At 42.1% G+C, this 26,831-nt stretch overlaps 1 protein-coding gene across 4 annotated transcripts in view; it reads left to right on the top strand.

Moving 5' to 3' along the window:
• The window catches only part of pald1a (phosphatase domain containing paladin 1a), a 69,166-nt gene extending 48,028 nt beyond the window's left edge, over positions 1 to 21,138 (top strand). For all 4 annotated transcript variants that reach the window (XM_061231910.1, XM_061231911.1, XM_061231912.1 and 1 more), the window contains exons 19-20: positions 11,507 to 11,662; positions 20,158 to 21,138. In XM_061231910.1, the coding sequence (XP_061087894.1) occupies positions 11,507 to 11,662; positions 20,158 to 20,307 (306 nt within the window). In that variant the 3' untranslated portion in view covers positions 20,308 to 21,138. The remainder of the gene's footprint in view (positions 1 to 11,506; positions 11,663 to 20,157) is intronic.
• The last annotated feature ends 5,693 nt before the right edge of the window (positions 21,139 to 26,831 follow it).

Below are 26,831 nucleotides of genomic sequence, written 5' to 3'. Positions count from 1 at the left end.
TAGAAAGTGAGGACCTATTCCTTGTACAGGAGAAAAGCCTGTAGAAATATATCACCCGAACACTTCTCTCTGAAGGCTTTCATTTATTTTGCTTGATTAAAATGAGTTTGTTAATAAATGAGCTAATCTCTGTTTCGGTCCTCTTAGTGAATGGGGTGCGTGCTTGCGTGACTGAGGTGCTGGCATACCCTTGTTATTGAGAGAACACATTTGGAGACTGACCCTATTGGAAACGTATCACCCGTCACGGTTTATGCGGGGGCCGTTTATAGGATATGCGTGATGTGCCGTACCTGTGTGATTACTGAGCGCATTGTATTTAGTTTCATAGCCGGGCGCAGTGCTTTTTGTACCAGACAGAACTGAAGCTTTGCAGCGGATCGAATCGTCTGGTCTCAGAATACCCAAAGAAATCTTAGGCTTTAGAGATAATGCCATACGGGCGTCTCTCTGTCCGTGATTTGACTTGGGGGATATAAACGAGTGCTTGTGAGCTTAACCTTCTCTGCCTGTCTGTGAGGGATAAGGGTGCCCATTCACCCTGTGCGCCCATTCGGCTGTCTGACGGCAAATGAGCCCTATCCACCAGGTGTATGGAACCCCCCTTGCCCATCGCACCCTATAAATTGCAGTTGTTCACTGGAGTGACATTGTTATCTGTGGTGTGCCAAATCACCATACTCTCTATTTCAAGGACTATGAAGGATTTAGGGAATAGCAGGACTATAGTATGTGTGTATGCCAAAGCAGAATATTCCTTGGGTTAATATGAGCTTGCAGCAGCAACAAACTGCATTTTACTGCTCCCTTCGTCTGAGTAAGTGCAGTTGCGTAAATGTATTTATGTTTTTACTAGCAGGTGTTGGGATTCTACCAGACACTTCCACCAGGCTGTAGATGTGTAGGGTATACACTGTGCCCTTGCCCTCAAAGGGAATAACAAGACTGAGTATCTGGGGGGGATGTTGTTGTAGACCTGGAAAGTGGATATTTGGGGTGGGGGGTGAGGGTGAGGGTGAGGGTGGGGGGGGGGGGGGTATGAATGACCTTGCCAGAAGGGAAACTGTATCTCAAAGCCAGTGTGGTAATAATGTAGCACCTTAGGGGGATGGGATTTCATTACTTCTAAGCAGAAACAATTGAGGGTCTTATGGGCTCTGACTGTTACTGTAGATCTAACACATGCCTAGACTGGGAAATTAGCCCTTGTAATTCGTTGTTGATGATCGTCTGCCTGATGCAGTTTTATTTTGGTGTGAGCTGTGCTGAAGGGCTTTTAGTCCTATAGGAATGGCTGCATGCTAATACCCTTTATTTAATATGTGGGACGTGCTCTTGAGACTTGGGTCAAACTGTTTGAGAGTGTTGGCGTCATTGGTGGAGGCACCACATATAATCTTCAAACCTATTATAAACGTGGGGCTCTGCAGTTGTCCAGAAAATGGATTTACCTGCACAACAGAGCACAGTGTACGGGCCAGGGCTGTGAAGCTCTGTCTCTGGTTTTATTGGAAACTGGAGGCAACAGAAGGCTACAGATGTCATTTAATACCGCTTGCTAACCTTGGACAGGAAATTAAAGGGACAAGAGCATCATTGAATGTGGAATAGCCCCCCCCCCCCCCCCCCCTCTACATTTTGGATTTCTGCTCTTTATAATCTCATCTCTTCCCAATAGGGTCTTAGAAACGCAGAAATGGAGAGAAGAATCATTTAAGATGTACTTTGTAATGCCTGGAGATTACCCTCTAGCTGCTCATTATTTCAGCGCTATTATGAAACTTGGAATTGCTTTCCATCTGTCATTTATTAAGACCAGTCACTTGTAAAGCATAGAATCCATTAGGGAAGGCAGTGCTCAATCAGAGAGCGAACACGATGGTGTTGTTGTGTATTGGCCACCATTTTAAATCCATTATTGTACATGCTTAATTGTTTCCCTTTTTTGTCATGGCAGGTCATTGCTACATTTCACCTACATTTCCATTCCATTATAATTCCCTTCTTAGCTCTATGAAGCAAGTGTCATATGATCAGGTGAAAGAACTGACTAAAACAATGAGTACTAAAACAAGGTGATACAAATTGAGGATTAAGGTAAAATGTCTGATGGGAAGTAACTGCACCGGGCTGAATAATGAGAATTGAGCTGAGTAGTCGGTTTCTAACTTGGATGTGAACGGCGAACAGGGAGGCATGTGGAGGCATGTGGGCTTGTCTTGTACACCGCCACCATATTGCTCAGTAATTGACAACATGTGTCTTCACTGACCTTTTCCCTGCCTGCTTTAGATCATTAAATGTCTTTTCAGAAAGACAGCTCATCCTCAGTGGGCGGCTTTTACATAATTATTTCAAAGATTAATTCTCAGCCACTCTGAAGATGTGAGCCAAGCACTGTGCATAAGTGGCCAATATTTAATATTTATTTACGTTTATTTTTATTTCAATTCTGTGTGATTCTGTGGGTGTTTGTGTTCAAGGGAAAGAACGGTATAGTGATTGTGATAATCAGCATGCCGATTTCTGTCATTGACATGTAATTGCAGTGAATCATCTGCCCTTACATTGGTGTTTTTGATCATTCATTAGCAGCTACTAGTAGTAGTCATCATTGTTTTTCTTTATATACCCACACAATTATTTTTTTTCCTATTGGCCATTAGCAATTCACAATGTGACATTTATTGCATTATTTTATTATTATAATGATTATTTCAGTATATTGTGTGATGTTTGATTTGTACAGTCAGTCTGTATATCCTTACAGACTGCTGCTTGCTGACTCCTGTCTGCACCTTGACACGGTCAGGGCAGACAGACCGACGGAGGTAACGGGGTCATGACCACATTCTTCTCGGTTTCACCACATCTTCCTCACTTTGACTCTTTGGCACTTTGACTCTTTCAGGCAGCTCTGGGGCCCAGAGTGCCTATCTGTGGGTTATTAGTGCGGAGCCTGGGGCCTCTGCTAAAGACATGTTTGTTGACACTCCTCAGGTAATGAGAGAGCGGGTATGCGGGGGAAAAGTGGTACTTTAACCGCCGGACTTTTCATTTCAGCACTCAAAAACCAACAAAAACGTACTGGCTCTGTCCCCGGCTCGTATTTCAGAGTCGGCTAAATGCCAGAGTACACGCGAGGCATAAAACTAAATATTTTAAGAAGAAGACTATTTTCGACGTGCATCGTTGAGCTCCTGTGACTAGACAGTATGCCCTATATGGTATGTACACTATGCTTAGATTTTCTGTCCTGTTTGTCATGGCACTGCTTTTATAGCACCATTGAAATTCAGATGGCTTTCGCCAATTAAATGAAGATTATTTTATTTTTATTTTTGGATTTGTTTTTTACATTTATTTTGAGAGTGGCTTCTAGAACAAAGCAGAATGGTGCCGCAACAGAATTACCATCAGCCCAGAGAATTTTACTGGAGTATATATCTATAGCCGGTTTGATGTTCACACACGCACCACACAGACCCACACCCCTACTCCCGCCATTTCCGCATGGAAACCACTAAGTGCTTCTGCCACTGATCCTGGAAAGCTCATGAATGCATGTGCTGGTATTGTCATTTGGAGGAAAGAAAGCGCATTCTTTTCTGTGGCGGAGTGGAAAAACAGCCCATTTAAGCATTTGCGGGGTGCTAATATGCCCCCCGCCCCACAGCAGGAGCCCATCGAATCTCACAGCCCCACTTACTCGAAACTCCTGCAACAATGGAATGCAGTCTAGCCTTGGCCGGGCTCCACTTCACACAGGGTCCGGCTGTTCCGAGGACATCCATCATCAGGACTCAAAAGGGCGGCAGAGTTATGGCTTTCACCTTTGACAGTGGACAAGGTCCTGGGCTGAGCAGCCTTTGTCCTGAGAGGCCGAGGGGGACTGATAAAGTGACAAGGCTGCCCCAATAACTCCCCCCACCCCCAGTCTTTATCATCATCACGTGTGTGGAGCTCAGCCGTTTGATGTCCAACCTTGTGATTGCTTGGTAAGATAATGTGGCGTGGCGCATCACAGCTGTTGTTATATTGCGTATTATAACACGGCTGTATTGCTGTATTGACCAATCGGCATCCAGGACCAGAACTATAGTCTGAGTCTTCTTATATTGGCTTGCCTGGAATCTCAATTTGTAGTGCATGCAGGTTTTTGCACCGCTGTGATTCCGTGTTTGGGCGGCCTGTGGTGTAGTGGTTAAGGTAAATGACTGGGACACGCAAGGTCGGTGGTTCTAATCCAAAATCTAAATTGTAGCCACAATAAGATCCACACAGCCGTTGGGCCCTTGAGCAAGGCCCTTAACCCTGCATTGCTCCAGGAGAGGATTGTCTCCTGCTTAGTCTAATCAACTGTACATCGCTCTGGATAAGAGCGTCTGCCAAATGCCAATAATGTAATGTAATGATTTGAGTTTTCTTAGGTACACCTATCGAGTACTGGGTGGGTGCCCTCAGAACAACATGAATTCTTTGTGGTGTGGATTCAACAAAGTGCTGGAGACATTCTGGTCTGTGCTGGCTCCATCACCTCCGGCCACACATTCATCCTGCTAAACTCCCGTTCCACCTTCTCCCAAAGGTGCTCTATTGAACTGAGATCTGGGAACTGTGACTGTGCAGGCCGTTGGAGTGAATTGAATTCACTGTCGTGTTTGTACAACCAGCCTGAGATGATGTGTGCTTTGCCTTGTCACATTATCCTGCTGGAAGTATCCACTTGAGAAGGGGTAGACTGTGGCTAGAAAGGGATGCCGATTCTCAAATTCTGTGCCTTTCAGATGATACCCGGTTGGTATTAAAGCGCCTAGTGTGTGCTAAACAAGAATCTAAGGAAAACATTCCCAACACAATTGCACCACCATTTCCATCCCACAGTCTTGACAGAAGACAGGATGGATCCATGGGTTTGTGCACCAAGTTCGGACCCTACCATCTGTATATTGCTGCAGGACTTGAGATGAATCAGATCAAACGATGTTTTTCCAATCTTCAATCGTCTGCCCATTCTCCACTAGTGTATCTCATTAATTTGCCCACAGAACTGCTTCTCACTGGCTGTTTTTTAGTTTACTCCACTTTTCTGTAAACTAGAGACTATAGAGCATGAATGTCCATGGAGGGCAGCTGTTTCTGATAACGTCTGGCACCATAAATCATGTCAAAATCGCTTAGATCATGTGTCTTGCCCATTCTAATGCTAGTTTGAAAAACAACTACACCTCTTCACCATGTCTACATGCTTTGTAGATTCAGTTGCAGCCACATGATTTGCTGTGTGGTGGAGCAGGCTATTTGTGCTAACGAGGTGGCCACTGAGATGTGTTAATCACAGACTTGCTCTTGATTCCTTATATATTATATTCCGGAATATATAGTCCCCTCTGCTTGTGACAGAGGAGTTGGTGCCTCACAATGGGCATTAACGAGTGCCATTTAAACAAATTGAGCCTGCAAGGGAGAAATAGGGCTCATTCCAGTGGCTTATTTTTCTCCTCCATATTCATTTCCCCGCTCTTATCTCCACCCAAAAGCAAGTGAGAAAAGGAAGTGAAGAGTATCGAGAATGTGAATTGTCCTTGCTCCTTCATACTTCAGTTTGAAGCAACATCTGTTGCATATGCTTGGGGGACAGGGAGAGGTGGATCCACAGGTTGATTGTTTGTCATTCGCCACTCATTCCAAAAAAATACTTTGTCAAAGGATGCACATTTTTGTGTTTTCTTGCTCAATAACTCTTCAGGAGCCTCCTTGCCTCTGACCTCTAACTCCTTGCAGGAACGTTGAATCGATTGAAATTACCTTAAAGATGGCAGACCTCGGTCGATTTCTGGGTCAAGAAAGGAACGGGGAGCAAGCAGGTGAAAAATAATCTATTGGAATGAGCCCAGAAGACACAGCTCATGCAGCCTGTCCCACCTGTTTTCCTTTTCACTGGTCCATTTGCAAACTGGTTTTCCGTAATGGTCTCCCACAGCATCACTTGCTTGAATGTTAATTGTTCAAGTTAGAACCCGTTTGGTTAATATCCTCTGAGGGGGAAAAAATGTCACTGTTGAAGTTGTTAAAGTGCCTTTTAACAACTTCATTAGTGTTTTAATTGGATATGCTGGGCAACCGTGGTTTGTAGGGGTACGATCGCTCTATGGTCTGAGGGATCGGCGGCTCATGACACGGAGGCTGGACGCTCACCTCAGGTTCAGGTGTAAGAGAGCAAACCTGCCCTGTCCGGGCTAATTACCTCTGCAGCGATTCTCTGATAGCTCGCTCAGTGTGCGATCTCAGGCAGGTCCCTGGAGTGCCCGGATTGAACTGCAAGGCACCTTCTTCAGCACAACAGACTGTTTTTCCAGCATTCGTACAAATGGGGATAACACGCTACAATTCTAGTTGTTTAGCAGATGCTTTTTCGCCAGGGTGACTTGCAGAAGCACAGTTCACGTTGTCCAAGATGCAGTTACTCACACTGGAATAAAGTCACATTTTTGTAAAGAAGCCTGAGCTCACACAACTAAATCAATTTTTTTTAAATCATGTTAGTTTTACTCTGTAGTGTCCATTTATTGGCAATCACTGTGTCTACTTGCTTTGGACCACTATAATTTGGCTTTGTTTCTTGTTGCTGTCTTTGTCAGAGCTGAGGCTTTGAGTGCACCATTACGCTATTCCATGGAAAGTGTTGCTTAGGGATGTGCTGAGTATCCAGTGCGTGGCATTCCTGAGTCTCCCAGAGGCACTGAGGTCACTAAGCAGCCGTTCATTCCCAACTCCCACTCGACGGATGGACATTAGGAGATCCTTAGGAAGCCTGGAGGAGTGGGAGCCGTGCTCCACATGTGTGTTTTTGTGTGCGTTGTGGGACTGGAACATGACGAATGTGTGGGAGTTTTGAAGTGGGGGGGGGGTTGTGTCTTCTCGGGTGTTGTGGGGGGGCGGGGGGTGGGGAGAATTGGTGTCTGGCAGCAGGCAGCGCACACACGGCTGTATGGAAACCAGGCACTGCCACTGGGAACAAATTAGAAGTGGTTGGAGCCCCTAGGAGTGCAGGGTCCCCGCGGAGGTCAGGGTGCAGAAGCACACCTGCAAGAGAGGTGTGAAGACGGTCTGGGGAGAGGGTCGGCCTGCTTCTTCACGCGTTCGCTGAGATGTGTAAATAGAGCGTAATGCTCTGCCTGCACACTGCTCTTTGTATTATGAACATGCCTCTCTAGAGCTCTGTTAGAGGAGCGGAAGGCTGAGCGCAGATGCTCTGCTGAGCTTTGCAGCTTTGCGTCAGAGGCCGTGAAATTGGCCTGTGGCTGCCTGTGCTCCACTTTAAGCTTCCTGTTACGAATCCTTCTGACGGTAACCTGACTGTAAATGGGTCAGTGTTCGTCGAACCCCCCTGCCTCCCCCCACTTTCAGAGGTCTGCACTACTAGGGGCCTGGGGTAATTGGATTTTAATAAATACCAGTGGTGGTTTTCAGCAGCTTAGGAGTGAAGGAGAGAGGCCCCTGGCCAGTGCTTGCTTCCCTATCTGTATGCAGGCAGCACTCTTATGGCCTTTGGCTGATTGCTGATGCTATGCTAGCCTTTCCTGCTCTGGCTCCACACATCTGTGAGCGGAGAAGCCTTCTGAGGCATATATGACCGACTCAGAGACTGTGCCAGAGTAACCCAAAGGCCTAAAGCTATGAAGGCCATGAGAAGAAGCCAGTTTCTGCTCATGAGTCATGGTCCAGAATGAGCTTTGTCAGTCAGCAGATACCACGTTGCCAGTGACCAGTTATTGGGGGAGGATGGTTGGGGAAGGGTTCAGGTTACTCAAAGCCCAAAGCATTTTCCTGATCATGTCGATGCAAATTCCCCCACTGGTTTGTAATTGTGCTATTGCTAGGCAATGCAATCTCCATCAGATGTGACTAGTGTACCTCCAATGATTGTAGAGGATCTCTTGATTATCTTCAAAAAGCTGCATGCCTCTCAGCTTTCAAGAAAAACCTTAATGTCAGATACAGTATATATGCAGATGTGTGTGTGTGTGTGTGTGTGTGTGTGTGTGTGTGTGTGTGTGCAGTGTAGTTTGATACGTAAACACTCAATTCAAACATATCTGGTTTCCAAGATATGTTTGAATTTAATAGTGCCCGCAAAATTTCAGCATGAAGCCCTCAATCTACTTAGACTTGGGAAAACTGGGAAATATGGAAATAGGAATTGTATTATTTGTATATTTGTTTATGGCAATGTTAGAGGACACATTGACCTCAAACCTGTGAATTGGCTGTCGTGCCATTTTCTTTTCTCTTATCCTAAAGACCATACAGCCACGGGTGGTGTGTGCTCTCATTTAGGTGACATCCATTCCTAGCTGGTCAAATGCTCCAGTGTATTGTCTCATTGACCTCCAAGAACCTCGGGGTCACCGCCATCAGAGCAAGGGTTCCAAGGCACGCCGCTGTGAACACGCGGTCTCGTCTGGCCCAGCTCCAGGGGGGGATCGCATGGACACTGCACCAGGGCGAGAGGGTCCATCTCCCCCTTCAGAATGAAAGCATTCTCTTTCAGTACATCCAGAAGGAAAGGAGCTGTTCTCTGAGGGACTAGTCTATCTCTCTGTTGTGGAGGAGGGCCCTTTTTTTACAGCTAATTTGCAGGTTTGTGCAGATCCCAGCGAGTGCCTGAGCTTGACCAGACTCCCTGAATCCCCAGTGTGAACGTGCTACTGCAGGTGATTTGGCAACCTTGCTAAATGAGTGCACTCTGTGATTAAGCCTGTGAAAATATACCTCTACCATCCACTTTCACAGAAGCACATTCCCTGTGTGCACGAGGGAGTCCAGCGAGTTCCTTCCACGTTTGCCCGCAGCGGCAGATTAATGGAAAACAGAGTGCCTGTTGCGTGAGGTTGGCGGGCACATCCCGGCCTCTTTCCGTTTGCTGGTTGGAAGCTCAAGCTCGAGCTCATAGCACCAGCACGTCGAACACAGTGGGCAACTATCTGTCACCGTGTGCCGCTACCTTGTTAAAAATCGCCGCTGGTGCATTACGGAGACTTGAGTTTCCAAACCCGGAGCCTAATGGGAAAGCTTTCAAGTTCTGTAAAATGGGGGCATGTAGAAGGCAGTGCTCAGGGCGTGTTTTGGTATTGGTTGTCTTGGGCAATGAATGATGCACGTGGGCTGTGCACGTTTGATCATTATCCTTTTGTTTGATGCATGTTTTTTGTTTATATCTTTGTTTATTATGCATGTTGCCTGGCATAGATGTTGTATTCAAACTGAGTAGCAAGAGCTTAACATTGACATGGCATTTGGTCATTACAATGCCATGCCCCGCACCAAAATAAAATTCATAGACCTAAAATCCATTAGTCTTTATCACCTTACAATGAACACATCATCAAATGGTATAAAACTTCATGTTTTTTATTTCATAAATGCAGAAAGCACTGGGACTGGAGACCAGCGCTGTGTTCCCGTCTCTCAGGGAAGGCTTCTTGTGCTTTCAGTACACTCCGATGTGAAACGCTACACCTTAAATGTGCAGCCATCCAATGAGAAATTATTTGAAATTCCTCATTCCCCTGAAACCCTTGAAAATGAGGCCATGGGTTTTCCTTCTGGGAACAGAGACATGCAAGAATGCAGAGAGAGTTATTGTAAATGGTCTGTTTCCTGATGACTTACAGAAATACTTCCTTCAGTCCTTGAGGAGCGTTTGGTAAAAATGTTTCGATAACAGTGATGATTTCTCAAAAAAATTTTCCAGCTCATCTATTTGTGTAAACACTCACTTTCGTATTTGCACAGTGCTGTTTAGATAGGGTTAATGTACCGCAGTGGCTGTTTTATAACTCCACTCCACTTGTCACTCTTATTATTATTTCAAATTACTATTATTCTCAAATTATTTTAAAACAATCAGTGTTTCTATTTATTTAGAATACCAATGAAAATATATTGTGAAAGGTTATATGGGCTGAGATGTTTTCTCAACCTGACAGAATGGACACTCTGGATAGCACCGTTGACACTTAAATCAGAGGTCCTGCATTTCCTACTAATTTTTTGTCTATTTTGAAATGTTGTTTCCTTTCCTCTTTAGATTAGAACCAGCACTTTTATAAAAACGCTCTTAACCTATAAACTTTGTTTTCCAGTACCTTCTTGCCTGATGTTAATATGTGTCAAAGCATATGTATGACAATATCAATCTAAAGCTTTAAGGTGTCCATCATTAAATCTGTTTGCAACACATTTCACAGCTATTCTAGCCACCAAAGTTGGAAATAAGTTATGGAAACTTGTAGTTTTCTGCTTTTATAACTAAAGGGTTTTGATGAAACGTATCATCCCCATCAAAATCTGAATTTCAGCTTTTTTCCCCATTTTCCTTAATTTCAGCAATTTTCTCTCCCACTCACTCAGTCATTATTTCTGTCTCCTCTTTCCTCACCATGGGTTGTTAATTACTTTGATGGCAGCCTTCGTGATCTCTTCTTACTTCTGCATCACTCTTGCCTTCTATACCATTGTCACCCCCTCCTCCCCCATAGCCCCCCTTTTTAGGGTATGATAAGTAATCGGGCAGTTAACTTCTCAACTGATTCTTCTTAGTCATGTGTATTCAGTTGCTTCAGTAGTGCAGGCATAAGAAAGATTTCTGTATCTAGTCTTGATTCTGGGCTTTTGTTTGCCTTTGGAGTCTGTGGCAATGACAGTCAAAGAAGCCATTATGAAGCTGACCGTGATATAGGTAAAACCATTGGTTTCCAAAAATAAACTAGGAACATTATCAACTGATATAGATGTAAATGCCCTCAAATTAAAGCTGACAGTCTGCACTTTAACCTCATATTCATTGTCTCCTTTCAAATTCAATGTGCTGGAGTACAGAGCCAAAACAACAGAAATTATCGCAGTGTCCAAATACTTCGGACTGCCCTTCAAGCCCATTGCTGTCCTAAAAATATATTGGCGATAGTTGCGATCAAACAAATTATAGTTTTGCTCATAGCATTTTAAATCTGCTGCGGAACAAATCTATATGGTTGTATATTTGTGTAATGGGGTGGGCCTAGGGGCAGACAGTGTATTTTTCCATCCTGCAGAATAGTTGTGGATAAAATGAAAGCACTCACAACATTAAATGGTAGTCGAGCCACAGTGTATTCAACCACGCTTATAGCAGTGTATTCACTGACAGCCCATCAAATTTCCATCATTCTTTGCAAGGTTGTCTGTCCAACTTATCAATAGGTAAATCAAATGAATTGCTTTCAGAATTTTTCAAAGTGATCCTTGGAGTCTCACCGTGATTTTTCCTTTTTCCTTCTGTACGTATATGACCATTGTTGGATCATGTTGTGGCACTGAAAAGAGAACTCTTGTATATTACATCCAGAAGAGACCTTCGATGTCTGTCTGCATGGCAGTAGGAGAATATTGAATCTTTTTCGTTGTTGTTGAAAAAAATTTCACTTCATTGTTGAAAGATGTGTACGTTTCTCCCCCGTAGATCAAATCGGGGAAAACGGAGAAGGAGATGCAGCAGCTGCTGCTGAAAAGCCTGCAGTACCTGGAGCGGTACATTTACCTCATCCTCTTCAACACCTACCTTCACCTGGAGAAGAAGGACTCGTGGCAGCGGCCTTTCAGCGTGTGGATGCAGCAGGTAGGGTCCGCCGTGCCTGCAGTCGCCCACACGTTCTCCCCGGCCCGTCTCCGGCCGTGTCCCCCCAGGGCCTCCTGGTGAAACCAGGCCTGTAATGGCGGTGGCTTCATCATATTTCTACCTCCACTTCCACCTCCACCATGGTCTTCGTAAAGCTCGATGCCTCAGGGCCTGAGCGTGTGTTAAATGTTCAGGTAGAGAGGCGCCCACTGTGTTTGATGGCATCTGTTCATGACTTTGTGGTTAGGGCCCTTAATCTCTGTGTGGTTTTGGGTTTTGTAACTGCCTGTATCATAATCTTTTATTAATAATGTGTTTCTGGGGGAGTGGGGGAGTGTGGCAGGATTCCAGGGAGTCTGTCTAATAGCTTAGGTTTGTATGAATATTATAGTGCTCTTCAGTCTTTTCTTCGATCTTCACATAATGGATTTTTTAAATCTCCCGATGTTAAAAGATGTTCTTTACAGAGCTTTCTTCAGAGTGTGAAGTGTTTCCATACTCCAGATTCCTTTTGCAAGAAATCATACTCCGTGTTTGGTAAAAAAATCTTTGAAGATGAATTGAAGAATTAATTCATGTTTCATTCATTTGTCATTCAATGGGTGAAAAAGATCCTATAGCATAGTTGCTTTTAAATAAGCAGCAATGCACAGGGTTTGTAGATGTCGTTTCTGGGGTTAAAGTTAAAGATTGACAGTTGGTCTTGTGGACAGGACCCGTGAGGCAAAAGTAGTATTTCTCTCCTGCTTTCAAGACCTGGTCAGGCATCAGCTATCAGAAGTGAAGAGGTGGAAAATGCACTCTAAAAGCTGCCATTTTGTGTGTTGGTGTGCTGTGAACCGTAACCAGCGCCTCATTGGGATTTCCCCCCTGGAATTTACGAGCTTATTGTAGCTCCATTGTAGCCTGGCCCTTTACACATTGAACTTCATATTGTCTGCAAGCTCTGCTTTTGTTTCTGCATTTATCCTTTGGCCATGGTTTGGCCAGCTGTGTTTCTACAGTGAACCGCCAAATTTATGTGCATTCCAAACAAACAATTGTCTACCTCTGTAGCCTCTGCCTAGGCAACTGGTCAGCCACACAGTAGTCCTAATGCCTTACTTCAGTTTCTCTCGTTGTGGTACGAATGCTAAATAAGGTGAAATTAATATTTAAGGCTGTTGTCACACTTATTTCAAATTACAATTATTCTCTAATTATTTGAAAACAATCTGGGAAATAGGCTGTTTCTATTTATTTAGAATGCCAATGAAAATGTATTGTGAAAGGTTATATGGGCTGAGATGTTTTCTCAAACTGACATGGACACTCTGGATAGCACTGTTGGCACCTTGCATTTCCTACTTCTTTTTGTCTGTATTTTGAAATGTTGTTTCCTTTTGAGATTCAGCTTTCCTCTTTAGATTAGAACCAGCACTTTTATAAAAACGCTCTTAATCTATAAACTTTATTTAGTTTTTCAGTACCTTCTTGCCTGATGTTAGTATGTGTCAAAGCATATGTATGACATTATCAATCTAAGGCTTTAAGATGTCCATCATTAACTCTCTTAGCAACACATTTCACAGCTATTCTAGCCACCAAAGTTGGAAATAAGTTATGGAAACTTGTAGTTTTCTGCTTTTACAACTGAAGGGTTTTGATGAAACCTATCATCCCCATCAAAATCTGAATTTCAGCTTTTTTCCCCATTTTCTCTTAATTTCAGCAATTTTCTCTCCCACTCCTCAGTCATTATTGCTGTCTCCTCTTTCCTCACCACGGGTTGTTAAGTACTTTGATGGCAGCCTTCGTGATCTCGTGCTATTTTCCCCATTTTCTCATTTTTCTAAATAAAGTTTCTTAAACAAAAAAACAAAAGCATTTTCATTGTGAAATTTTGAGGTATATTAATCGGCTAGAGAAGTGGTTTCTTATAATGACACCTTCAAAGGCCTCACTCCCACAGAAAGTCACTGCCTATACAACTGAGATAATTTCTGACGACATTGTATTGACACTGTGCTCTTCCGAGATGCATTATCTGATTTTACCTCTTGCTCTTACCTTGCTCTTGACATGCTGCTCAGTTATGTGATTGGTAGTAGCGCTGGGAGCATGCGGTCCAACGCTTACCACTGAAGTGGAATATGCATCCTAGCCTATGAAAACATTGAATACCGGAATAGATTGTTGTATAATTGCTGTGAAAACAATGTGCTGAAATATGTGTAGTAGCAGCAGCACATAGTTCCTGTACTGAAAGAGCAGGATGTGATGCTGGTGAAGCCAGCCTCAGCTCCATAGACTACATGTACTACTTTTCAACAAAGACATTGTTTTTGACAATACAGTGTATGTATGCGTATGTATAGCATGGGAAATATTCCAATTTTAAATAAATAAGTTATGCTAATCATCATGAATCCATGAGGGATTCATGTGTCACTGTCCTGCTTTGCAAATATTTTACATTTTCATTGAATTGGTTATTAAAATACCATTAGCATTTTTATTAGCAAGTATACAGCAGTGACATTTAAAATTTTACAGGACTGGCTTTATTAACATGTAAAGACATTCATTTGGGGAAAACTATAATGCATAAAAAGCATTTCTCCAGAAGTATACTGGTGTTTTTCCAAAAAAGGAGAGTTTGAATTTTCAAGATTTATAATGGATTCCTTGCCCAAAAATGGAAAACTAATGTGTCAGGTATGTATCTTTATCATGCCATGTATGGTAGATTGGTTTTCAGGCATGGAGTGCCATTGTGGAATTTGTCATGTTTGTTTCGCCGCTAGCTGTTAGTGTGAAATTCCAGGAAAAAACATCCATTAATAATGGCTGAACAAACATTTAGCCTGATAGCAGGTATGCCACAGCAAGAAGCCCTAGGGAGACTGTTTGTGCCTCTAGCAGAGATCTCTTGTACATTGCACTGGTCTGCAATTACACGGCCGTGTGGATAATAAATTGACAGGAGATTAGCGGGATGGGATCCTGTGACACGCCCCGACCTGAGGTCAGTTCATCCGCGTGGAGCATCCCCTGCATGCGAGCGTCTAAGTGTCCCGGCCTGACCTGAGCGCCCCTATGCTACAACACACCTTCTCCAGAGCCAATGTCCATACTGCTGCTGTGAGGTGGAACACCCTGCCTGGGTGTGAACACATTCCAGCACACAGATCGGTGCAAAGCGCCCACCGGTTGGGTTTATTTTGGCTCAACAGTCCAAGGGGAGTGTACAGCAGGCGTGCGTGTGCGCGTTAGGTTTGTGCCGATGGACAATACGTCAAGGGATCGCTACACTTGAGCAATCAACAATGTCGTTTTTTATTTCTGTATGGTATTTTAGATTTCAAGAGAAGCATGTTCCCATTGATTAGTACTCTATTGTTATAGGTGTAACCTCTCAATACAATAAGTATCATGCCTATCTGACATCCAACCAATGCCTCATTTGTAAATGAGGATTTTTTCAGAATGGAAAGTGCCGGTATGAGAGGGGGTGACGTGACCAAGTGGCTCAGAGCTGTGGGTGGTGGAGGTGGCACCGTTCACATTACTGGAGCTGACCACTCCAGAGGTGGAAAATGTGACGACGCACTGCCGCAAGTTTAATGCAGTCAGACTGCTGTCCTGCTGAAAAAACAAATAACTGCCTCTCCCTGCAGTCACCGTGAACCCAACGCTGCACCTCGGAGACCTTCTGCCTGGGGGTACGTGCACCACTGGAATATTTTCCGTGGTGATCATCATAGCAGTAAGACGGGAAGTCATTTCAATTCTAGCAGCGTTGGGCAGTCTCTGGTACCTCGTATATGTTGGAAAGTAATTAAGGTAACATGTACATGCCAATAAAGGTATTCACATTATGACTAGGGGAAGCATGCAGGCGTGTGGAACCCTATGATGTTTTTTTTTCTCCTGTTGGAATATTTTAAGTCTATTCATTTTGCCCCCAGGAAGGACCATTAACAGAGTAAAGAGCAACAGAACCAGGCCATTAGAGGCCAAGTTCAAATGTAGGCATAGTATAATCATTGTGTGCAATTACAGTAGTTATTTCCATTATGCTCTGTACTAGCCTCATGCGATGCTGTTATAAAGGACACTGTTCTCCCAAGGCAGAATTAACCCTGGCGAAGCCTGTGGGACAGACTTCTCTGTAGCATTTGCATTGGAGCTACTAAAGAGTATTTGCACATGTGAACTTCTCTTCTCCACTTGAGATGGACTCATCCATTCGCTCTACTGATGATCTGATCCCTTTGCTTCCTAGGGCACGGGGAACAACCCCGGGGAACAGCAGGTCCCCTGGGACCAAACGACGGGGAGATTAAAAATAGGCTCACATTTGACTGAGCTGCATATATTTACTGGTGCCAGACTGGAAGTAACGTAGTCCAGTATAACTGAACATAGTTCACTTCTGGTTTGGCATCGTGAAGTGCATAAACTACAGGGCAGCCTATAGCCTAGTGGCTAAGGTACATGGCTGGGACCCGGAATGTTGGTGGTTCAAGAAGAATAAGATTCAAACATGTTACAGGATGCACAGTTGTATGCAAAACTGTGGGCACCCCTGGTCAAAAAGCCTTTTACGATGAATATCTTGGTGAACAGAAGCAAACCTGAACTGTAAATGTCCAGTACAGTTAAACATGATACCTGTCAGCAATTTTTAAACAAGATTGCTTTTTATTTTCATTTTTACTGTTTATAAATGATAAAAAAGGAAAAGGGTCCTGTGCAAAAGTTTCGGAACCCTTTTGAATTACTCTTTGTTACTTTTTTAAAAGATGATTACTAAGGCCCAGACCCAGGTGATTTACTTGTTAGGGCTTCAATTAGTCAGGTGCATATCATTCCAGGGCTGAACTTTTTATTCTGAAGTAACTCTAAAATATCCAACTGCAGTGGCTGTTCTGTCTGGTGTTAACAACCATGGGTTCATCTAAACATTTGTCCAAAGATATCAGAATGAAGATGGTTCATTTCCACCAAGAAGGCTACAAAAAAAAGTCTTGTTTCAAACTGCCTATTTCCAGTGTCAAAAACATTATTAGAAAATGGAAGATAAATGGAACAGTTGAAGTCAGGGCAAGGTCTGGAAGACAAAGAAAATGTTCAGATAGAATGGCCCGAGACCTGGTGAGAAATGCTCAGAAGAACCCACACATCATCTGCTAAAACTTCAGTTTTATTCCCTCCAATTAAGAAAAATGTCAAATATAAATGCAAGAATAGATGTACAGGAGAGGGAGTCTCACAGAAAAAAAGATATGGTTTTCAGTTTTTAACTTGGATTTAAGTTGTTTCTTATGATTTTCACAGGAGCACTGGGGATTCAGTTGTCTTTCCATATTCTGCAAGCCTGGATTCAGCTAACTTTGACTGAAAGTGAAACTTTTTTTATTTTTTATTTAATTAGTTTTAGTGACAACTGTTGAACTTCTTAAGCTATGCATGCTCTATGTAAGGCTGTGCCTTATGTTTTGTTTGGGAGTGAAAGATGTTGATTGAGTCAGGGGTGTTGTTGTAGACTGAGTACACACTATTTGGAGAAGCTTGTATTCCACCTGCTCCAACAACAGGTTGGGCGGTGACAAATATGTGCACTGCGCATCATTTTCAGTAGTTAAACAGGGTCTGGAGAATAGATGGGGTCTGGTAACCATTTGTCCCATTGGAAAATAGGCACAGAGAAGAGGTTGACTTTGTTGGAGGTTACATTTGGCTGCACTTCAATTCCGTTATGTCTTTTTCCCTGCTTGTGTTTTCTTCAGCAGAATTTTTTTAACTGTATATTTGAAATGCTGTCACCCTCTTCCCCCCCCTGTGTGTTTCTCTGTCAGCTGCGACTCAGCCTGTCTTTCCCTCACCACACTCTCATTTAAGCCTCGTCAGGTACGCTGGGGGACATTTTAGGCTGTGTAATTTGCCTTGTTTGAACTCTGCGGTGCTTTCAGGCCGCGGCGGTAAGTAGTGATTACTGAAAGAGCGGGTTGTGATCCTCCATCCCTGTCAGCAGGACGATGGACCGGTGGAATCAATCAGAGCCCACAGATGACCAGTGAGTCAGGAGCTGTGATAGCTTAGCTGGTAATTCTTGGGAATGAAGTAATGGAAGCAGGAAGCATCCGAGCACGCTGTAAGGTTGGAGCTCTGGATTCAGACGACGTGATGTGGATAGGAGGTGAAAAGCCCCGCTCTTTGTGGACATAAATATTTATTTCTTGTTTTGGTGGAAGCGGGACCTCTGTGAGGAATGCCATTGGGTTGCGTGGGCCGGGGCGGATGCCCTCTGTGGCATGTAAATAGCGAGCAGTGTAAACCAAGCTGTGGCAGTTTTAATGGCGTGTTTAATCTGTTTTCCCAGTCGGCTGCTGCAGGCTTGTCGCTAGGCAGTTGCCAGATGTCGCGTGCGGGAGGGGGGGGGGGGGGGGGGTGCTGGAAACGCGGCCGGTTGCAGGGTGGTGCGGGCCTGTCCACTGACCTGTTTCACAGCCCCCTGGGGTGGAGGAGTGCAGGCCCGCTCCATCCACACGATCCTTTCCTTTATTTTCTCCAGTTCCCCACTCGGGGCCTGATTGGATATTCAATCAGGACCACGGAACGGAAAGACAAACGGCACCATTGTATTTAAGGCACTAGGTATTTTCTCAGTGGCCTGAAATAACCCGTGTTTTTTTTGTTTGTTTTTTTTTCTCTCTTCTCTCTTCTCTCTCCTAGTTGGCTGTCAAATACAGTGCACTTAATTTGTTGTGTCTGGAGCCTCTTTTCAAAGGTGGACTACTGTGATTGATTTTAACTTGTGCCTTATTGAGTTGCCCGATGGTGTTGGTTGTATCCAGTGCTTTAGCATTGCTTTCACAGACCACTGTCGCAGGTAAATAATTGTTGACTTAATTTCAGTATGGATTTCTTAGACGTCAGCTTGACTTGCCTTTTTGGCATGCAAATAATAGTAGTTTGCTTTTTGCTTTTCAACTTTTCACAATCTGATAATGTGTACATTATTTTGTTATTTATTTTTTATGATTCTCTGTTTCCCATAGTTTCCTATTTTCCAGGAGACACATCATACCTCATCCTAACATAGTGAATGGAGCTTATGTAAAATAATTTTTATGAATTTGTATGTATACACACACACACACACGAATGTTGACCTGAAAGTTTCCTTTTACTTCCCCCCTTATGTCTTATCAGCTAGATTTTCTCCATCCTCGTGCACTGTTTATCAGTTCATCTTTCATTTCCTGTCCTCTTCCACTCGTCCTGCTCATTACAAGTGCTTTACAACTGTGTTCATCTCATCTCTTACATCCCTTCCTCTTGACCGCTGGAAATCTTTCCTTCGCAATTTGACCAGAAGTGTGTAGCTGCAAATGCAATGACTGCAGTATAGCTAGATATTTATATATAAGTGCTTACTTCCTGCACACATACAGTGTATCCACTCACACACACGCGCGCACACACACACAGAAAGAAAAATGGAGCAATCAGAGCCCACCTTGAAACGTGTGGTGCTTGAGCCATTTCCTCTGCATGCTCCCACTTCCCTTTTTTAGACTGATTGCTTTTTTTTTTTTTTTTGTCCTTTACGCCATTGCATTTGGGATCTCAGAAAGTACGTCCTGTTCCTCCAGCTTCTTGTGTGTGGAGGTTCAGCGAGGGCACATGGAAATGTTTTATTAAGGGCCATGCTTCTTCGTGTCCACTGCTCCCCTTTTCCACCTCTCTATATATCATTTTTTATAGTTACTGTGTGTTAGCTCAATATGTTGCAGGGTCTTCAGCTTAGTGCTACATATGTCCGAGACCCATACAAGTCAATAAAGCCTTCATCCCCCAGGCGAAAGTGGAGTTTGCCTGAATACCCAGCTACAGAAACGTCTCCGTGTGCTCGTGTGTATTTCACCTGAACGAGGGTAACCATTACACAAAGCGGCGTGTTGTTGAACTGTCATACGTCATGCAGTGCCTTTATTGGTGCTGCCTCCTGGGGCTTGACTGACCCTGTTCTTTAAAGTTGTTTTGATCAGTTACTGGTTGTCCTTTTCCCCCACCACATTTGTACCTTCCTAATGGTGTTATTTTGACCTATTTTTGTATCAGTGTCCAGGGCTTAACAGGTCTCCCTGTGCTGGTCCTGTCAGAAGTGTAAGAAGCTACTGTCTAGTACTACTGGCTTGATGGGTTGAGTTCAATTTGATAATGTATGGTTATGATGATGTCTATAGAAGATCAGTTCAGTGTTTTATCAATGCATAGTATTCTCAGTCAGGGATGTAACACACCAGGGCCCAGTTTCACCGATGCAGATTAGACTCAGGTGTAAGTCAGTCCTGATTGGAGGGAATTATGGAAACTAGCAGTACTACTGGCCAGTCAGGTTTGAGTATGGCTCCAGTAGACCGGTGGAAAGGGTCCTGTTGATTCTGCTCTAGGCGGTCTCTACAGTATGAGTGAATGTGCTGTTTCCTGTTTCTCTGTTGTAGGTGGCTGCCAGAGCTGGGGTTTATGACATTCTGAACCAGCTGGGCTTCTCTGAGTTTGAAAACCCCAAGGACAAACCACTGGCCAGGCTGCGTCGTCGCTGGCAACCACAGCACCTCCACTCTCTTCCTTTCAGAGGGGACTTCATCTGAGATAGGATCACTGTGAACTGCACCTCCGACTCCTCCGTCTCCTTATGCCTTCGCCATTATTTCTGTTTCCCTCTGGTTCCTGAAAATAATGTTTTCTTCTCTTTTTAAAACAAATAACGTTGTAGAAATAGGTTTCATTGCAGAAGATTTTTTAACACTTATTGAGTGATTTATATGCTATTCGCTGTTTGTTTATAATATTTGCTCTGGCCTGACTCCGCTCACACGGATGTTGACCTGTCTGGTATCTGTAGTCATAGACGATGGTATGTTTGTGTATGCCACACTTTGGAGAAATAAGAGAATACTTAGAATCAGTGAAGTTTAAAGCTTTTAATATTTTAAAACAGCGTATACATTTTTCACTAGTTTAAAAAAAGAGAGTGTGGATTCAACTTTTTGTTTGTACCCCTGCTGCTTCTTTTTTTTCTGTAACTTGGTTAACTCTAATGTTGAGATGGTCATCAGCACACATTCTTGCTGGTTTCAGTATTATCTGCCCAGTCATGTTCTTCTGTAGTTAATCCCTGGAGGATCACTGATCTAGACCACAGAGTTCAGCTTCTTAATTTGGAGTCTTCTCCCAGGTTCACCCTCATATTGTTCTAGGAAAAGAAACACTGTTTTCTGGGCTTATTTTTTAATTGCAAGTCTATTCTAAATGCTGCATGTATGTTTACTGCTAAAACTTTTTTGACAGTTCATGTTTACCTTTCATTTCTATTTTATTTAATGAATTTGAGTTAATAGACCAAATTGTCAATTAATAAATGTGGAGGAATCAGAAGCCAAACATTAGTGTGGTCCATTAAAGCTTCTTTGAAATGTAAATACTTTCTGATGCTTTTTTGTGTTAATCCTGCATGTTGGCAGAAAACGATTCAATATATTAGTTAAGCTTATCCAGTGAACAGATGCATGTAGTTTTGAGATAATTTGGGAGAATTAGTCTCATCTCCCTTAAGGCACAGTAGTTGACATTTTCCAAGACACTTCACCACAAGTAACAAACCTGCAGTAAGCATGCAGTGCTACCAGTGAATATGAAATCTATTTAAATTGACTATGAACTAGAAACTTAACAATTGTTGGGGTCAATTCTAGAGAAGCTCTTGAACTGCTTAGAAAGTTAGATTTCATCAAGATCGGGTGGTCACAAGTTTATATTTTTGGACAATGAGTTACAGATAATCATTATGATTTTTTTATTCGAAATGATATAGTTGTATAAATAAGTGAAATAAAGTTGTCATAAATATTTTCATATTTTACAGAAATATCATGTCAACTGTGCTGTCTGTTGCTTTGTAAACTATTGATATTTTTCACCGTGACAGGCAAAAATATATTTCGCTACTGGAAACAGGAAAGCAAATAACAAAAATCCATGATTGTCTTGATAACGCAAGACGCATCAATTAAATGCTCATCGATATAAGTTAAACACCATTTATGTTTGCCAAATGTATATGGGATTATTTAAAAGTATTTCTCTGGGTTCTAGGTCTGCTTTGTATTATAACAAGGATTAAGGTTTCATGGAAGAACCTAGCGCATCTGGCCTGACTTTAATTGATGTTGGAAAAGCTGGATGTGATGTCTCTATGACTTAAGACCATGAAGGACCACATGTTTCTGTTATATCATCGACTGAGCCCAGCTGCGGGAATCTAATTATGTAGAATAGCATGAAACCTGCTACAGGAAACGGCAACGGCAGTGTTATGGCTGGGCCCATTTACATTCGGCCACAAACAGTGATAAATAATCATATGTGCCCTTTCACAATCACTGCGTATTTATAGAGAGAGGTTATGCAATATAGACAGCTGGAGAATAATTTTGGGCCTTTTTTCTGCACCCCAAACCTTTTCAACCACTCAGTGAGCACCTTATTAGGTAGACCTGTACACCAGCTTGTTAATGCAAATATTTAATCAGCCAATAATGTGGCAGCAACTAAATGCATGCAGACATGATCAAGAGATTCAGCTGTTTTTCAGACTGTTTTGCAGAATGTCAGAATGGGGAAGAAATCTGATCTCAGTGACTTTTACCATGGAATGACTGTTGGTGCCAGACAGAGTGGGTGTGAAAGGGTCAGACTGGTCAAAGCTGACAGGAAGATGACTAATGGAAACAACCGCACATTACAACAGTGGTATGCAGAAGAGCATCTCTGAACACACAACACAAGTAATTATAAATAATACATTATAAAGTGCTCAGTGAGTGTGTAAATTATACTGTGTACTGTGCTTCTTATGGTTACACTTATACACTTTGTCTTACTTTGATCACTCATCTTCCTACAAGTCGCACAAATAGTGTGTCTTAGTTTTGTTAACTTAAGTCTTAAGCCTTTTAACGATGAGACTTTTAATGAAAACTATGCAGTTGACATTTATCGATAAAAGACTAACTCAATGTCTTTCGGCAATAGAGCATTTGCTTGTACATAGTGGCTTTGCTTTCTTAGTTTTCAAGTCAGCAAGGTCATTTATGAGAAGCTAGGACCTTAGAATGATTTTCCTATACCGTAACATGACTTATTCCTTGAGCTTGCACACTGACATTTCCTTATTTTACCAATATATTCAGCCTGTTTGTACATTTTCTTAAAGCCACTCTAATGTAGTATCTAATAATTTAATTTGAAACATTTTCTTTATTACTGAAGTTGGTAGAATATAGATCTCGGACCAGAGGAGGCTCATAATAAGCACTACTGCTGTGGTATTTTGAGTAAATCTCTCATCTGATTTTCTGATTTGCAGAATGATAATGTACTCCAAATGCTTCTGATCATTGCACATGCAGAGATTCTGTGCCTTCTTGAACCTAACATGTTTTATTTGTACAAAACTGTGGACTGTTTATTCTTATTTTTCATTGTCATATCTATATTTTGTATCAAGGATAAATAAACCATTGAAAAAAAGTTTTTTCATTTTTTTATTTCTGTGCGGGTGGGAGTCAGAGTTTAATGTTAGCTTGGCCTTGGTGGATATTTCTGAGTGCGGTTCCTGAATGATGAAAGCTAAATTAGCCGTGCTGTTTTTTTCATTGCTAAGAATGGCATGCCCTCTTGTTCAGCAGACTACATAGCTGGTGTACAGCTCAGACTACAGCTGATATTTCCATGTTTTCCCCAGTGTCTCCAATGTTGGCAAATCTCAGGCCAACATAAAGCTTGGCCTGACATTCTCTGTGGAAACTCGGCCCCAGTTCACCGTTTACTCTGTGGGAACTGGGAAGGGTGCAATTCAGAGGTTTCTTGCGGTTATTTTCAACTTTGACAGTTATTTGCAAGCTATACACACACACACACACACACACACACGCATACACACAGAACGTGACTTATGCTCACTATCCAAAGCCAGGCGACTCCTTTATTTAGATGGAAAGCATTTAAGTAATTGCCATTTTCCTCTCAGTCCCTGCTTGCATCCATTTTCTCTTTGAATCCTGGCTCCAGTGCTGTAGTATCACACCACTAATTATACATATGAATGCCCTATTAACCTCAGACCCACTTTGGGCCACTAGTGAATACTGTTCAGTGACGCAAGTCACTGTTACCCTACGTATCAAAAACCCTACGTATTTAATAGTGCTGGATTAAATATTATGACTGGATTAAATATACCTATAGCCATAAAGTAAGCGAATAGAATCATTCAAACTGATCTTGCAAACTAATTTTACTCTTGGTCACTTCGTTTAGGTGTAAAAACCATCTGGTTTTTATTAAACTGCTTAAAAGGAAAACACCAAAATGTGAAATGGCCAACAGATTTTTGAATAACCTTATTCAGTACTGGGGTTTGTTGAAGATTTGATATCATTACAATGTCTGACCTGACTAAAGACTACACTAAGGAGATTTTTGGTTTTACAGGCTGGATAATTCCATTTAGTCTGACTGAAAAGATACCTCTGTATTGGAGTGAAGGTCTTGCCATTTGCTTCCTCGGTCCAGCTTTGAAAAGGTGATATCCCAGATCACTTCCCAGTTCTTAAGTGCATAAAGAGGTTATCTCTAAGTACGGAAGTTGTTAGGATTTTATCTCATTGCTGGCTATCCTGGATTAATGAAAAGGGAAACCAAGTGGGATAGATTAAAGGACCTTTGTAGTTTACAATAGCTAAAGGGGTTAGTCATGCCCATCTTATTTTTGTAATATTCCAAGTTTAGATAAGCATAACAAAACATAACAAAGTCCTGTAGCGTGTATTGTTTCTAAATTATTTGTTCTGTTATTTTGAGACAGTGACACAGTCTGTTGCAGAAACGGGAACCTGGCTAAACAGTGGCACTGAACATGACCAAAGACCATCATGCGATCAGTCAACCAATCAATTCTACTCTCCTAAGCACAGAAAGTCAAGTAACATGAATGATCGCATTGCAATGCACTCTTTTCCCTGTGTCCTCGAATGTGAAAAAGATCTTCCAAATGTACTCACATAAAACAACATGGGGTTAAGCTATTCAGCTTCACTATGTGGCTAACTTGACTCAGGGTCAAGATAAGCTTAAGACATGAAGACCATGGTTGGATGATATGCCGGCTAGGCGCTTTGAAATGCTTTCCAAACTCATTGAGATATCCTAACATGTAACTCAAGCTTTCTGTTCAGAGGGATTGAGAGATTACTAGCACAAAGAGGTGTATTGAGCTGTATCTGGCCAGAGGGGATGTAATGAACTTCATTTGAAAGCTTCCTCCAGAGATGAGAGAAGAGAGGGGCGCACTGACTGCTTTGAGCTGCCCAGGAGTGTGCCGACTCATTTCACCACTTGTAATCTAGCCTTTCAGAGAATTAGCAGCTGCACTGTGCAATAATATATTGGTCTAGAGATCAAAAAATGAAGTGCTAACTAAATGTTGTCATGAACTTTGTGCTCAGAAAGGGAGCTAATCAATATACCGTATGTTTAGCACAATGGAACCAAATGCCCTACGGGAAATGCCTACGGAAAAATGTTTACAGTTGGGCCAGAATATGTACCTTGCCCCTTCATCTTGGTTTGATTTACCACATTCTATAGTAATCACTGAGGGGACCATAGTACTAGTCTAAAATCTCACTGACCAATACTTAATACTTATTGAAATTAAATGCTTTAAAAATGTTTGTCACAATGCTCTATAAATGTCTATTGTATACAAGATATGTTTTATGGTTGAACATTTTCAGGCCTCACTGTTGCATACTGTAGCTGGCACAGAATATAATTTTTATCAACATGACGGATTTCAGCACATGTAGTTTAACTTTTGATCTTTTAGCTTTCTTTTTCAAAGAAATTCCTCTCTAGGATACATTTTATGAGCTGGGCTAAGGGACACAATTAGAGCTCTAAAACTTTTGGTGGTTCCTTGGCAGGGACTCTCTCATAAAGTAGTACAGCTGCTTTGCATCTTAAGAATGGCATTGCATTGGAGCACGTTAAAATAATAAACACACTTCTTTATATACAGTATCATTGAGCCACTTCAGTAAAGGGTTTGAAGTACTGAGGTACTGAAGTTATGTTTGAACTTTAGCAATTTATGTAATATGCAGTATGCTCCAGAATTATTGGCACCCTTGATACAAATGCATATAAAATACTGTAAACTAAAAGACAATAGTTAATCACAAGCTTCATTTTCCAACAGGTGTACACTGGTGTGCTTTATTAATGATTCATTTTTCAAATAAGAATAGTATTTACATCAAAAAAACAATTTGTGCAAATACCCCAAGTAAAGTTGACAGTCATGACTCTTTTCCTATAATTTGTGATAAGGTTACAGAACACATTTGGAGGGATTTTTGACCATTCCTCCATGGAGAACATTTTTGATATTGATATCCTTGGGTTTGTGCTTATGGACCCCTCTCTTCAATTCTGACCACAGCTTTTTGGTGGGATTTAAGTCTGGAGACTGAGAACATGGATGGTGATTTCACTTAACCCTTTCTGTGTGGATTTTGGTGTTTGTTTGGAGTCATTGTCCTGCTGGACATCTACCAACCACCATGTCTCAGCCACCATTGAATTCATTGGGTTATTTATTACCTCCCTCACCTTCTTCCTGGCAAATTTGCAATCATTACATATTTTTTGCACCTTTGTATTATTTCCCTTACAGTGCTAAGTGGTATGTTTAACTGTTAATGTATGTTCTTTGTACCAATTACCAGACTGATTGTCAATTACCATCCGACTCTACTGAATTGACGGTTATTTGTCTTTTCCCATGGTGATCAGTAACAAAGGGATTGTGTTCATTCATTTTCATACTCTAGTGAAACAGGAAGCAATGGAATGAGACTGAACTATATTAAGTAAAATTGTATTTCACATTGTTTGATTGAATTTACAATAATTGTTAGTGCACCTATGGCCTATAATTATGGCACCTTTCATAAAAAACACTAAAAGATGAGCGTATTGACATTAAAGTATATAGTTTTCCCATCCCCCAATATACCCAATATATATATTTATAAGACTTATTTTTTTT

This window comes from Conger conger, chromosome 2 (genome assembly GCF_963514075.1).
Source record: "Conger conger chromosome 2, fConCon1.1, whole genome shotgun sequence".
Classification (NCBI taxonomy): domain Eukaryota; kingdom Metazoa; phylum Chordata; class Actinopteri; order Anguilliformes; family Congridae; genus Conger; species Conger conger.
Note: the sequence above shows the minus strand (reverse complement) of the source record. Positions and strands in the feature narration are given on the sequence as shown.